The 16,206-nt window shown below is 36.5% G+C and overlaps 1 protein-coding gene across 1 annotated transcript in view; it reads left to right on the top strand.

Moving 5' to 3' along the window:
* Positions 1 to 14,554, top strand: part of LOC124798053 (transmembrane protein 209) — a 139,584-nt gene extending 125,030 nt beyond the window's left edge. The window contains exons 10-11 of the mRNA XM_047261279.1: positions 766 to 975; positions 14,022 to 14,554. Coding sequence (XP_047117235.1) covers positions 766 to 975; positions 14,022 to 14,150 — 339 coding nt within the window. The 3' untranslated portion in view covers positions 14,151 to 14,554. The remainder of the gene's footprint in view (positions 1 to 765; positions 976 to 14,021) is intronic.
* The last annotated feature ends 1,652 nt before the right edge of the window (positions 14,555 to 16,206 follow it).

The raw sequence follows: 16,206 nt of genomic DNA, 5'->3' as shown, positions 1-16,206 counted from the left end.
TATATAACTGTAAATTCAACCTTCTTTGTCAGGTAGGGAGCCCATAGCAGAGATTCAATGCCACCAAGAAAGTGACTTCAGATTGTCTAAAAACACATTTGATGGTGATCAGCACTACTCCAGAATGCTCCAGACACTTGAACTTATCTTGTAGATGTTGTCATTGTTGTTCCTCGGCCGGCCGGTGTGGCCGAGCGGTTCTAGGCACTTCAGTATGGAACCGCGTGACCGCTATGGTCGCAGGTTCAAATCCTGCCTTGGGCATGGATGTATGCGATGTCCTTATGTTAGTTAGGTTTAAGTAGTTCTAAGTTTAGGGGACTGATGACCTTAGATGTTAAGTCCCATAGTGCTCAGAGCCATTTGAACCGTTATTGTTGTTCCTCAGTCTCCGAGAACATGAGCACGTCATCAAAGTACCTAAAACAGAGTGGGAGGCATTGAAGAACAAGGTGAATGAATCTTTGCAACATCTGCACTGCATTTCGTAATTCAAAGGTTTCATATATATTCTCATACGGCCAGTCTCCCGAGATATTGTAAATATATATTTTTTCACTTGTTTGTAATTTAATTTACAAGATTGATTGATTTTTTAAATTTTTTGTTTATTTATTTATTTATTTTTTGTCCAGATATTTTATGCCTGTACCAGCTGGAGTCATGTGCTGATATATCCACTTTTAAAATAATAAATCTTTTCCTTTACTTGAATTGTTAACATTGAGATGCTTCCCATGTTATCTGTATTTCTTGTGTTTGCAGGTGGTTATGCATTTGTTGGCATCATATTTTGACTCACAGCTGCCTCCATTGCCACACAATCCTGAAGGAAGACCTTTTACATCGCAGTATTTTCTCAAATCAACAGAGAAGTTACCAAAGGGAAAGACTTTCCCAATTATACATGAAGTCCAAACCAACCCTCCACACTATGTCCTTATGGTTGGAGATGAGAAACTGGAACTAGCAAAGGTATATAGTAGTATATATATGATGATAATGGCAGAAAGTAAAAGTAGAAAATATAACCAAGATTGGAAGTATTCAAGGGTAGAAAGAAGTGAGGTATTTCTTTTTTATTTGTAGTGAAATTCTTTTTGCTGAAGAATACATTAAGTGTAATAGAAAATACACAGTATCAGATTTTCAGAACACAAAAAGCTTGGGCTGGACCAGTCACTATACTGGCTCATGAGATTGGTGAGAGTGCTTAGAGCTGCCATAATAAGAACCACATTGGTTCTCATTAAACTACAGTATCCATACAAAAAGAGCATTGAAATTGAAAATATCACTAAATATGAAATCCATTCTACTATAAGGTTTTCAGTGGCAAAAACCCAAATCTGTTGATATTTATTATGAAATTCATGCTTACACAGATTGAAGATGATTAGTGAAAATGAAAATGTCAGTGGTGTTTAAGAATGGAAGCACAATAGTCATTATAATGACAAAAATGGCCATTTGTCTGTAGTCAGTACCCAGAGGGGACAGAAAGTTGTTAGTTCAAACAGAACAGTATCTGCCCAGGCTAAGATCCACAGGATTTCCATCTTTAAGGTTGAAAAGCAAAGTAACTGTCTTTTGTTCCACTGATATTCGTTTCAGTGAAAACCATTTTTATATTATTGGACCAGCAACAGGCGATAGTTGATGAATACCCAGAAAGCCGAAAAATGGTTTGTAATCAACAAATATTAGTGGAACAAATATTTGCATTTGATTTTCAGCATTGAAAATGGAATTTGAACAGAATCCACTAGCATGATTTCCATCTATTAATGCATAAGGAATACAGAAAAATAGTTAAAGATATAGTCGTGGACTGGTGCAAATTAAGCCCAGATATTTTTATGCAGAAAGAATTTGCCATCTCTCAGAAAGAGGTATGACGAATGATGATTATGTAGATAAGCAATACATGTGTTTAGTTTTTAAGATTTTTTTAATAAATTTGCTTTAACTGTTTTAATCAAACAATGGAAAATCCAGAATTGAATGTAACAATATTGTGAAAAGGAAAGTTGCTACTCACCACATAGCGGAGATGCTGAGTCGCAGATAGGCACAACAAAAGGACTGTCACAAATAATAGCTTTTGGCAAGTAAGGCCTTCATCAGTATTACCGTATTTACTCAAATCTAAATCGCACTCAAATCTAAGCTCCAACTGAAAAATGAGACTCGAAATCAAGGAAAAAAAAATTTCCCGAATCTAAGCCGCACCTAAAATTTGAGACTCAAAATTCAAGGGGAGAGAAAAGTTTTAGGCCGCACCTCCAAATCGAAACAAAGTTGGTCCATTGAAATATGAGACACAATTTAGGTCGAATGAATGACGATACAGCTACAGTAGTTTGGTTCGAGTCGTAAGCTTAGCAGTTAAGCTTTACCAGGTAGCCATTGCCATGCGTCAGGTGTTCCGTCCGTATTTATACGAGTACCCTCCCTTTTTCACGTACTTCGTCTGGTTTGAATTGATTGTTTATTTTTCTTTGATCTGATAAGTGCCGTTCTCTTTGTTATAGGTGTTTACGTCACACTAAGCTGAAAATGCATTACTGTACTGTGTCATGCATTGTTTGTCACATTCTGATAATGAGTGTTTACGACCTGTCGCCACTCGCGGCATGCCTTTCTTTTGTGGACACTACTGCCGCTTACAATTAAAAGAGAGAGAGAGAGAGAGAGAGAGAGAGAGAGAGAGAGAGAGAGAGAGAGAGAGAGAGAGGAAGGAATCGTCTCATTAGCGAAATGATGGCAAGAGACTGCTATTTGCTGTTACCTACACTCCTGCTTTCTTTGATAACGATCAACAAGAACCAAATAATAGACAGCGTATAATAGAAGATGTTCTGAACGAGAGTTTAGCGAAAATTTTTCTCCGTTTGAAAATCTTTGCAGACACCTCTTTAGTACATTGCATTCTGCACTGAAATTAGAGTCATCTTAGATTTAAAAATCTAGTCAATTGCCGTGCTTCATTTCTGACTGTATCACTATTAGGCACAAGAATAATAAGAATATAAACATGGGATGATATCTATATTTTTCCGCGTTTGCTGTTGTCTCACTCTAGTTTTGTAGTTTATTAGGCAGACAGGATTTAAATGAGTTAGCAGCAAACACGAAAGAATACATGGCAAAATGTTTATATTCGTATTATTCTTATGGTGAAGAGAATACAGCATGCAATTCACAATTCATAAAAGTTCCTATAAGGAACCATCTCTTCTCACAGGTGGGAAAAAATTCAGAATGTAGAGTTGGCCATATTGACAAACATCCCAAACAGTCTTGGCAGTCGGATTTTCGTAGTACATTGAAATGCTGCTACATTCGAAGATGCACAGTATGGAATTCGCATTTACTTCGTTGGATAATGTATGAAAATGCAGTGGTCGAAACTCGAGGCGGAGAAAAAAAGCTCGTCTTCCACCTTTTTTTACTGACGCAGAGGGTTAGGCGTCAGTATTTATCTTTGTGCCTGCAAAGCATGCCTGTGTAGCGCTACATATATTCTACGGCAGAAGTTAGTTGTGGCGGCACCTACCAACATTTTCCAGAACTTCCGCTTACTTTGCACTCGATTCTAAGCCGCAGGCGGTTTTTTGGATTACAAAAACCGGAAAAAAGTACGGCTTAGATTCGAGTAAATACGGTAGATGGCAAACCCACACATACACACTCACGCAAACACATCACACACACACACACACACACACACACACACACACACACACACACACGACTGCAGTCTCAGGCAACTGACGCCACACTAAGTGTGTGTGAGTTACGTTTTCATGAGTGTGTATGTGTGTGCTTGCCATTTAATTCTGATGAAGGCCTTACTGGCTGAAAGCTGTTATTTGTGACAGTCTTTCTGTTGTCTACCTGTGACTCAGCATCTCTGTTATACACTGAGTAGCAGCTTTCCTTTTCACTTTAACTTTTTTTAGTATTTTATATACAGTCTAAAGGATATTACTTTCCAGATAGAACTTGTATGTGATTACAGATTGTGGTTATTGAATAATTACTGGCTGATTATTGAGTTTTATGATACATGGAAAACACTTCCACATTTGAAAAGGTTGAGTGGAAACACTGTACCCTGACAATTGGTCACTAGTGTAAACAAACAATGGCTTAGGCCAGTGAAGGATAAAAGAGCTGGATGGGAGAAGCCCCACCTCTGTCTCACAGGTCATCCAACCTATGCTAATATTTCATGTTTCTGCAAAAGCAAAACTGATGACGCATGGTAACAACAAATTATATTACCGAGTGAGGTGCTGCAGTGGTTAGCGTACTGGACCCACATTCCGGAGTACAATGGTTCAAACCCAGGTCCAGCCATCCTGATTTAAGTTTTCTGTGATTTCCCTAAATTGCTTCAGGCAAATGCCAGGATGGTTCAGTTGGATGGGCATGACTGATTTCCTTCCCCATCCTTCCCTCATCCAGTGGGACTGATGAGATCACTGTTTAGTCTCCTCCTCCAAATCAACCAACCAACCAATCAACCAACCGACCAAACTATATCGTATAGTGGAAACTAGAGCTGTTGTACTAATGCTGACACACTCAGTGAAAATATGTGTTTCTATAAAGTGTGTATCAGTATCAGAAACAGTATGAAATTATAGGCAAACTGGAAGCTTGGTAAACCAATTACAGATATTCGACAATAAAAGTAATTAACTATTCACAACTTATTACTTTTATTACATAGCATGAAAAAGTTTGGTAACTTACAGTAAACAATTTTTTGGTCACACTCTGCCATTTCTGTAACATACAATTCGTACTTGACTATATCTGGTGAGGTTAAGCCTCATATTCCACAATATCTGTAAAAGAGATGAGCTTTCACTAGATTTCAGCTTTTATTATCCTGTCATCAGTTGCTATTTCCATGACACTCCTGCAATCATGCTCCCACTCTTGTACTTTTCTGCACTACCCTTCACAGTTGTTTGCAGTAGCAGAATGAAAGGCAGTATCTGTAAGTTTATGAATGTTTGCTGTAAGCGTGTTGCTGAAGACAGGATGCTTCTGTGTATAATATTTAATATTCACTCATGCGAGTTCAGTAGTGTTCAGGCCACAACCGTATGGTGGCAGGCAAAGCACAGTGTGGTCTACACACTTACTTAATAGGTTACATGTCTCTTCATTAGCTTTGCCTGTATTGAAGCATGCAGCTCAGCATTTGTCATGCTGTCTGTGCATTCTACCGTCCTTTTTTGCAGTCATTCAATAATTGACACATTTAGGTAATGTAATGATGGTATTTTGTCCACCTGCCTACATTGGTAGGACACATGATCCATGACAGAATTGGGTGGAAGATTTGGCTACACTATCTCCAAAAACCATTTTCTCTAAATCCGGTGAACAAATTTGCCTATGATAGTCTCCTTGTGTCAATTTCATCTAGAACTGTAGCTGTGCTTGCCTTACTAACCCGTTTCTCCATCCTACATTTGCATCTGTCATTCTTCTGGAGGCACTTCCATACAGCACAATGGCCACGAAATCTTTTGATTTCGGCCAATGTTTGCCACGTGTTAGGTTGCTGTATGACTCATCAAGGTAAAAAATGATGTGGTGAGCTTCCCTATTACTCTTCCTGTTCACAACAAAACGTGCCTGCCAGAGGACAGTATCACCATGTTCTGGTAACAGATTTCTTTTGTTAATTATGGATCACCATACGAATCCCATCAAGTTAGTATATTTTTTAAAGAGGAACTGCCCCATTTCCACTGTATCCTTTTCAAGCAACACTGGAAGTGGTTTTGATAAGCAGGGTGCTATTTTTTGTGATGGAATTCCTTATTATTAATTAACTGAGGTCATCAACTTCTTTAATATTACTGCATCTTTTCCTAAGTGAAACAAAATAAAAATAAAGTAATTCAGATGTAACAGCTGCCTAGTTGGAAGCATTGTCAAATATGAACAACTATGTACAGGATTACCCGATTATAAGAAAAGGTTTTTTCCCAAATTCCTGCTGAAGGAAAGGGGGGGGGGGGGTGTCAGCTGGTTCTACATAGCCAGTGACAGAGTGGTGAGCAGGCGATATGTTTGGGAGCACGAGACATGATAACTCTCTCATGCTAGTACAGAAGTGAAATACAATATGTATTGAAAAAAACTGCTGTGTTCTCAGGTTCAGTCATAACGACAACCTTAGAAATAACAACATAGTCAGAAGGAACAGCCAGATAGTTGTGACAAAGAAGATACAAATTTCATAACTGTGCTACTACTATGATAGTAATGACATTGATTAAAAATAGTGATACCGTAGACTACAGGGTTAGTAAGCAAGAAAGGCAGAAAAGATAATGGTTTGAAAATCAGTGTAAACCATTTCTTTCTGTTTATTTTATTTCTCATAGTGTTATCAGAATGTAGACAATCAATAAATGGCATAAGTTTTGAATAGGTATAACAACTTTTTGGCAGATACTTTGCCAGTAAAACAGTTTGTAATTTTAATTAGTCAGAATATTTAAAAAAAAAAATACCTTTCTCAAGGAACCTCTTAATTGGGGGGTAGTTGTCTTATACCTAGATAAATACAGTCTTTATGGCACAAATTACAGCTAAAACTGAGCTTTTCTTGTTGGGAGCTCCAGGTGACTGACCAGGATGAGAGCTGGCAAATTTCCTAACCCTGTCTTGGCTCCATAAACTTTCGCCACAGCTTATTTATGGGCCAGAGTGATAGTGTGTACAAGTTTCTAATGCTCCTTTTCAACCTCGCAGAACCCCAGCACGTTGTGCATTGTTTTATAAGCGCCACCTCTTATTACAAATCACGCATTTCAAAATAAAATAAAATAAGAGAAGAAAGTAAGAAGCAATTAACAACAAAAAGCAAACTAAACAGCGTGTAAATACTTGAGGCATTTGGTTACAGCTGGCAGTGCTGTAAATGCAGTGGTACAGTCCTGATCTCTATCAGTATTGTAAGCAACCATAGATCAAAACATCCCCATCTAAAACTGCCATGTTATAGTGCCTGCATAATAATGATGACGAGAGGCATGCATCAAACCTGTGCAGCCTGCCCGCAAACATAGCTGTGACTGCCGGTGAGCTTCAACTCGTGCTGCCCGTTCAACCAGTGGAGTTGCATGAGGCCTTTTGGGCCAAGCGGTATGCCACCAGATCCTGAGTCTGCCCAGGTGCCATTGTGGCTCAGTTGCTCAACATGTCACTTGCCCACCAGGTATCACACTGTTGTGCGTGCCAAACAAAATCTCTGTGGACCATTTGCAGGCCGTTTTTTACTTCGTGCAGTCTTTTTCTGGCACAGTACTTCACTTCTTGCATTACATTAAAATAAGTGATGGCTGTAACATCAGGAACAAGGTGGTTACTTAAAACTCCACCATTGCTTGTTAAATCAATGTATTGTTATGTGCATGTGAAAACATTCTGTACCTTATGATGCAGTAAAAATAATTAATTTTATTAAAAGGTGCCCACTAGTTATCGAATTTTTGTAAAAATGTATGAGGAAATGGCAAGTATTTAAAAGTTTTTACTGATACACAACGAAGATGATTATATCATGACAGAACTGTTCTCGTTATATGAAGTTTATCTTTTTCTCATTAGGTACATCTTTCCTAAGGCAAAGTCTGGCTTCAGACTGTGGCTTGATTGACAGACATGTTGTTAAAAAGCAACAGTTTAAATTTATTGCTCATGGATCAAACACAAACCTGTGTAATGTTCGAGCTCATATGGAATTGCTTGTTAAAACCTTACAGTTTGGGAAATCTGTTTAAATTCCAATCAAATTGACTACTTTATATCCTTCACAACTTTCGTGCAGAAATTCATCTTACATTGGACGAAAATGTCAAGAACATAATTAAGGAACATTTAAAGGGATTTGGAAAAGCTGTCAAAGACCACTTCCCTGCTCTGTCTAGTACTAAGAATTGGATTTGCAATCACTTTGAAGAGACAATAATGTTGAAATCCACATGAATTGTAAATTAAAAGGAGCAGCTACTTGGAACTTCCAATGACTTAAGTTACAAAAAAGAAATCTCTGTCACAGAGAAGTTTCTGGTTAATATTAAAGGTAATGTTTCCAGTGCTGTCAAATAAAGCGGTAACTACAGTAATTTATTATTTGTCTCATCCACATATTTATGTGAAAAGGATTTTCCTTCTTACAGTTACATAAAAAATAAATACAGAAACAAACTTCTCAGTGAAAGTAATTTGAGATATTCCATAATGAAAACTTGTAGGTTAACAGAAAAATGTAAAATACTTTAATATGGCATACTAGATTAATCCATTATGCAAAAGTATTCAAAGATCTTTTAGTGTGATACAACCGAAATGTAATGCAATATAAAAGCATTGAGGCTAGTAAATCATTTGCTAGGAATTCTATTACTTCCATTTTACTGCAAGTACATTTTTGTTTTATAAGGTGGGGATTTGCACATACTTTATTGCGGAAGGTGGTAAAAGGATGAAAAAGTTTAGGAACCTCTGCTCTTCGATATGTGCAAAAATATCTACGTGACATCATTCCCACATGATACAGCAACTAAATTATCTGTTACGTATAAATATATTTATTAAAATTAAAATAAAAATACAAACTTCAGAAAAGAAAGACGTGTGAACTTTCTTGCTTCAAGTAAATAAAGAAACATTATTAATCTTTTAAGACCATAATGATATTCTGGATAATTTATTCTTGAAACAAGCACTTAAGACATTAGAGATTAGTCTATATGTTGGATTGGCAACTGCTGAGGTCACAAGATAGGTCTTTCTGTAATTCAAAATTATCATATGCAGTAAAAGTGAAGATATCTGTTGGAAGTAATCATCACATATATGTTACACCTCATGGAAAATGTTGTGTTATTACAATACGGGTTTACAAGGTTCGAATAGTTTGCACTGAAGATGGTCACTTAGTGACCGAAATTGATCTATAAAGTAAATGGTTTCAATCTTTACAATCGATGGTGCGATTTATCCAAAATATATTGACAGTAACATGCTCGTGGCGCACACAGTTCCTAATGGAATTAGACATCGATAAAATATTTACTACGCACATCTACATAACATTGCATTTACCTAGAAGTACAGCACATCTGGAACGTGCTGCGGCATAAACCACCTCTCTCATTGCATAAGAGATTTGGAGCGCTTGCTTTCAGTAGTGCTATTTCCCACAAATGTTTGAAAATACTGAGGCACGCCATCTTCTTTAAATACAATATGTTTAACCAAAATAAAAATTTTATTTGTTTATAAATGTGTCGTTTTACATATATGAGATTGCTTACCTCACTGTCAGCTGCATTCTCAGCACAGTGCTCCTGAACCTAGAACACCAATGACACAAGCAGCTATAGCATCGGACGACTGCCAACTTCCACAGCCTTGGTAGCCTCTTGAATTACTCGGAGAAACTGAATTAATTTGTCAGCTACATGGAAATCTCAGTTACCAAACAACTGTATTTTTCCTGAGTCTCACAATCTTCAGCAATTTTTTCATGCTGCGCAAACACAGATTTTAGCCTGACACACAAAGTATTCTAACAAAGTCTCAACATGTTGCTTACACTAAACTATAACAGTGAGTCTTTCACATGGCCAGTCCTTTTTAAATAAATTATGGCATTTTTTATTAATTTCAACAATGAGTAAACATCAGGACAATATTCCTGCAACCATTTATCCTCAAGAGTTTGGTATAGGTTCTGTAAATTTGTGGCGGTTTTCTCTGTACCAAATGGGACCTCTGTAACAAAAAATACTTTATTTTTGCACTGCAACTCTCTCGAGATTGAATGCATAGTATGAGTCAAATAATGCATTTTAGTGTACACATTTCTCCATGTGTGAGCTGTACATGGACAAGCACCATCCTTAATGTCCTGCAACACTTGTGAGAAGTTGTTGATGGATGAGGAAGCACGCCTCTTTCAATTTCATTGGGGGCACTGTGTTCCTGTTTCTGGCAGTGTCTGTGCAAGATCTAGAGCGGCATCTCCTACAACTTTCTGAATGTCCTCTGATCTCTTGCCCACATTGTTATACACTTTGCCAGGACAATAGGTTTTTCTGATGCTGGAAGTTGCCGTTGTTGTTGTTATGACTATCAGAAGAAGCTTTGCCGATATTAGTGTTGCAACAGGGTACTGGAAAGCTAATGACTTACACTCCGCAAAACCTACAGCCTTATTTTGATTATCTACAACCTGTATAAAATTTTTCCATCCCATGCTGTCTCCTTTTTTCTTCAGACGAGTGTTGGTTTCCTTCTTCAGTTTAAGGGAAACTTACTTTTTCTCTTCTTCACATTTTTAATCCTTGGATGTTGTAAGGATGTTTGCTGTATGATATGTATTTCTGAAATAATTAAATAATAATAGTAATAATAATAAAGTACGATAACTCAAAAGGGGCTCATGACAATGTCTTGCACTGAACTGTTTGCATAAAGCTGCATTAGCTGGTTACAAACAAACGGACTTTAGGGATGGGTGACAGCTATTTCAGACAGGTTCTGGAACATTTGCAATTCTCACCTTGCATTAGTGGAGACACGACCTTGAGGCCGTCAGCTGCCATTCGCAGAACATCCAATACGGGATCATTAGCTGGGTGTATATGTGTGGATTTCTGCAGCAATGGGCCAGACCACATACGTAAAGTCCATGGTTTTTCCTGCAGTTTGCATGTGACAGCAAGCTCTATTTTCTTCCAATATAGGAAAGGAGTGATCCACTGACCACATCGAGAAATTTACAACATTGTGCTGCAAATGACCTTGATTATGGAAAATGACCTATGAACATTACATAAGGAAGAGTATAAAAAACAAGGTGTACAACAAGACTGTTGAAATATTTCTAGATGATATTCCTGCTGTGGACAAAAGTGTAATAGAAACTTAGTTACAAAATTCAAGATCAAATTTCATGAAAGAGCTCAGAAAGGCAGAGGCTTTAGAAAGAAGTTGAAAAGGAAACAATAAATTGAATGTACCAATAAAAAATTTCTTATATTATGTTCATTATTGCATTATGCATTACTTTGTTACATCCATTATTTTACAATAAGAACTATTTTTCGTTACGAAGGATCAAAACACTGTTCCTAGCAAATCAATCAATCAATCAATCAATCAAGCCTCAAAGGAGTGCCTGTTCCTAGCATATCAAGCCTTCATGACCCTCAGAGGAGTGCCGATAATTCAGAAAGCAAATCTGCTCGTGTGTAGCCAGTAATTCCCACCTTCCCTGCACTGTCTGTTTCCCAGTTGCACCAAGTCCTGTTGACAACCAGGCACAGCTGGATACCTGAATGACCCATGGGCCTTAACAGCACATGATGACCCACGCACTCTGTTCCCGGTATAGATGAGCTCGACTACTAGCTGTGCAGGCAACAGAATGGATCAGTCGGCCATAGGCGGGCTTGGGCGGGTAAATGTGGCATGATGCACAGCTCTGATGGTGATACATTAGTTGTCTGCTATAGTTATTTCATTATTTGTTCTTGAAAGTTAATGAAAAAAAATACTACTGTCTTCTAGTGGAACAAAAGCATACAAATATTTGAGATTAAGGGTCCAGATTTGAATTAGGACATGCTTACAAAAAGAACTTTAAAAACTTTCGTCAGGCAAGAAGAATGCTGTTAATGGAATGGAAATACTATAGCAAAAGTAGTGCTTATTTTGATTAATGACATTTATTTCCATTGCGTAAATGTTGTGATTGCTGATGTTTTCTTGGCGTGATTGATTAACGTTGTGCCTCTGGGCATTCTGCTGAGTTTTTGTTTCCATTTTATGTATTTTGATGATCTGAAGAACATAGTTGGGTCAATCATCAAAATATTATGCATAAAATGGAAACAAGAACTCTGCAGAACACCGTAAGTACACCATTAGTTGTGCAAGTATTATTTGAAACTGCGTGGTTGCATCAGGCATTAAAAATTCAGGTACCTGACAGATATTCAGGATGGCAAAGTAACATTATAAACAAATTAAAAGTGGGTTATGACTCACCTTCAGATGAATGTAAGGGTGTACACACAAAGGAAGAAGCCTATCCCCATACTGCCATGCCAACATGAGTTTGAAGAATATCCTTGTCTTTTGTAATGCAGCAGCACACAGTGGAAACAGGGTGATAGAACTGATAGCATGGAACAGGTGCTAGCCAGACTTAAATAAACACTACGTACCAGCTTCAGTGCACACGCTAGCTATCTCACTATGCTGGGGAACAGATGTGTGTGCATGCCAGATGCCCTGCAATCTTTCTCAGGTGATATTAAAGAAACTGTTTGGTAAAAATATTTTATTCTTTAGCATTTGATAGTCTCATATAGCAGCTAAATGTTGAACTGCCTATCTTTTCATTAATGCCTATAATTATTGTAAAAGTGTAAAATTAAGAATCCAGTGCACAAAAATTGAACATTTCACAATGAGAATAAAACTCTGTACGAGTTTACACTTGGTCATACGTTGCTGCATTCTAATGAGTGAATTTGTTATACTGATTTTTTAAAACTTTGGAGCAGTTCTATATCTGTGTCCAGTCTCAAGAAATTGTATTGTACATAATACACCCATTCTTGCCTGTGCATGCCACAGTGCTGTGCAATATCGATCATATTCCTAAAACAGTTCAAAATATAAAAATGAGTTTTTGGCAAATGATGGCACACAAAAAGAGGGTAATATTTTGCCATATGTGAAACTTCATCTACCACAATATAAAAGTAACTGAAGTGGTCTTTTTTCCCAATGGAGTAATGAAATTGTTTAAATCAATAAGTGATGAAAAGGTAATCTGTGCATAACTGCAACAACATAATTGAAGAAATAACACATTTATTTTTATGCAGACAATGAACTTTTTCATGAGCTTTTAACATGTCTTGTCCTCAGTTGCTTGATTAATAATAAACTATTTTCCAAGATTCTTCTGTCGCAGATGCAAATGCATCAGCATGTTAGTTAGGAGAAGTATTGCAAACTCCATTGAGTCTTGGCAGACGCAGCAAAATTTCACACGTCATTACACAAAATTTGCCACTGATGGTGCTTCGCTATGTTCTCAATTTCTCATGATAATTGGTATTTCATATGACATTGAAAATAATTGTAAGTAACATTAGTTTCTCTCTTTCGAAGTTAAAATTAATCAAATTTTTAATCATCCATTTTATTGTCATTATATTTAATCACAGATAGTTGTCATGTGGAAAACATTACGTTTTTGTCATGGAAACAAAAACAATGACTTACAAAAATTTATAAGATGCTTGTTGACTGGCATCATCAGATATTATTAGAAATAAATAGTTTCATCTGGCATCAGCCATTTCCAGATCATGATGAGAAGCAGCGGTGTGCTTAAACGTAGCATTGAAAAATTACGCTGCTTCTCATTGTTATCTGAAGATGACTGCTGTTGGCTGAAACAGATTATTTCTACAAAATATATTATGGTTATGCCAATAAATAAAATTTTTAAATGCAGTTATGCTGGGTGGGTTTATATTATCCCAAGGTCACAAAATTGTATGGTAAATTGTAATATTAGATATCAGTTTGTCCAAAAATCATTGAATTATTTAGAGTATTCTAGTGTTAAAGTCTTATTCTTAGCATTTCATACCATGTAGTTCAGGTTTTGCCACTATAGTAGGTTTGAGGATTTTTAAAATGCTTGACAGTCAACTGAAGCAATGCTATATTAGTTTGTCAGTAGTGGTGATGCTGCTAGTATAATATTATTTACTCGCGTTCTTTTAATCTCAAAGAAAGCCCATGGTTCCCACACACTTACCTTTTTGTTTGTATTAATTTACAGTGCTTGCATAATATTAATTTGATAAATATTGGATATATTTTAATCTGTTCCTAAGAGTGTGATCATCTGTTACTGATAATCATTTTGTTCTAATTCTTACCAGGGTCGCAACAACCTGTTCCATACAATACTGCTCTTCTTGCACCAGCTGAAGACAAGAGAACATGGAATGCTAGGACGTGTCAACTTGGGCCCCTCAGGAATTAATATTCTCTGGGTTATAGATAGTTAGCAGTATTAGAATGACAGAAAAGAAAAATAATTTTCAGTAAGGTGATATGACTGTCAGACCTTTATTTGGTCAGAATACTTGGACTGTATTCATTTCTGAGAAATGTGCCTTGATATTGCCAGTTCATAAAATAAAAAATGGAAAAGGAGAAAAAGGAAGTTGTGGAGTCTGAAACAAAACAAGACCATGGGAATGAAACCTGTAATTGAATATGTTTCTGATATTTGTTGGCGTTATTTATGCTGATCTGTGCACTGTAATATTCAATTGTAAAACAGTTACATGAAATACTAAAACTAAAGAAATGAGAAATTAAACCATGCTATTTCCAAAGAGTAGAGTATTAATGAACACACATACTGTACACATTATTACATCGTCTATGTAAAACAAATTGCTCATTTGAAATCAAAATATATTTTGATTTTTTTACAATGTACCATAATTTTGTACTTCAGAATTATAGCAATGCTGTTACACCACAGAAAGCATAAGTGAAACATGAAACATGGCCCAATCAGACATAAAATTTACCTGTTTACATGCTTGCTTTTTATAATGTAGTGATTAAACTGTTTCTTCATTTTGGAAATTTATGTATTATGGAAACCACTTGAAAATCTTAAAAGTTTATAATTGATGAGAGATAGCTGTACCTCCAGGATACAGAAGAACGAAATGTTGAGTACTTAAAAAGGATTCAGAGTTCAATTGCAGCTCACCCTGCTGAGAATATAGTACGTTTTACAAATATAGTGCTTCAGTAAAAAACGCACTTGCTCTTTATTCTGTTACACATAAGGATTCAACTGAATTGGTCTTCATTGCATATTTCACATCAGTTTAATTAAAGATTCTACAGAAATTTTAAGTCAAAGTAGCAACAGTAGGTTTTGAATGAGAACCATTTGAATGTAGTTTAACATTTGAAGGCATCATGAGCTGATTATGTGGTGTACTCAGTTGTTTGTTTATATCAGTGCTATATGAGACAGGAAAAGCAATGAAATCCATGTAGCTTTTGGTGATACGCTAACTGCTTGCTAATCTGGCCATTCCTTGCACATGTGGCTGCCAGATTATTGAGTGTGTGTCAAATTTAGTGTAAACTGATAGGGATTATACTTTATTAAAACTAAAGCTACATTTATTTTCATAGAAAACTTAGTCTTTGAAAGTGTGTATATATTGTAGTATCACTCTGTATGGATTATTATTATTTGTTAATGATTTCACACAATGGCTTTACAAGCATTACATAGGTACTTTGATTGTTGCATAATGTACTCTAAGAACATTTCTGCAGCTCCAGCAGTGAGAGATATTCTCTTCATCACTTTCCCCACACAGTTTTGTTAATCTCTTTGCCTGTTAAAGTTTGGTCCTAAATACTTGCTCATCCAACATTGTACTCGGCAGCAGTGGCTTTCTGTTAAATGTATTCACTGTTTCTGCTTGAGGTCTAGCATAATGTTTTCTTTTAGAAATCACGATCACTCACTTCAGTCTGGAGATCTTAGAGCAGACTGAGAAGTGAAGACGCGTTGAGAGATTAGACTAAGTGCATATAGACCTCAAACTCCCCTGGCTACTGTTTTAAGGTTTGAAACCTACTTAAAAATCACATGATGGAGAGCAGGGAGCCAAGCTTCTGTCATTACATACTAACCAGGTGTTGCCAACAGTTACAGAGCTTGTCTCATTTATAACAAGTCTAGCATTGATTTTAACTATTGAACTATTTGTTGCATTAGTATAGTGAAACTAATTTCTCTGAAATTTGCAATACCAATGATTGTTATTACAATTGGCTGGGTGAAATGGTAACAAACAGTTTGAAACATTGTATTAGCAGTTCTTTTTACAGATGACAGAATATTAGTTTGTCAGGGAGCATTTAGTTTTTCCTGATGACTTTTCAGTAATAGGAGAGAAATGTCTTATTAGATTTTATAGGAAATGACATCCACATATCTCCATAATGTCCGGTTCTTAAGTGTGTATGTTATACGAATTTTGCTTAATCTAGTACAGATAATGAGCATAATATATAAAG

The sequence above is a fragment of the Schistocerca piceifrons genome, chromosome 5 (assembly GCF_021461385.2).
Source record: "Schistocerca piceifrons isolate TAMUIC-IGC-003096 chromosome 5, iqSchPice1.1, whole genome shotgun sequence".
In the NCBI taxonomy this organism is placed as follows: domain Eukaryota; kingdom Metazoa; phylum Arthropoda; class Insecta; order Orthoptera; family Acrididae; genus Schistocerca; species Schistocerca piceifrons.
This window is presented reverse-complemented; position numbering and strand designations above follow the sequence as displayed.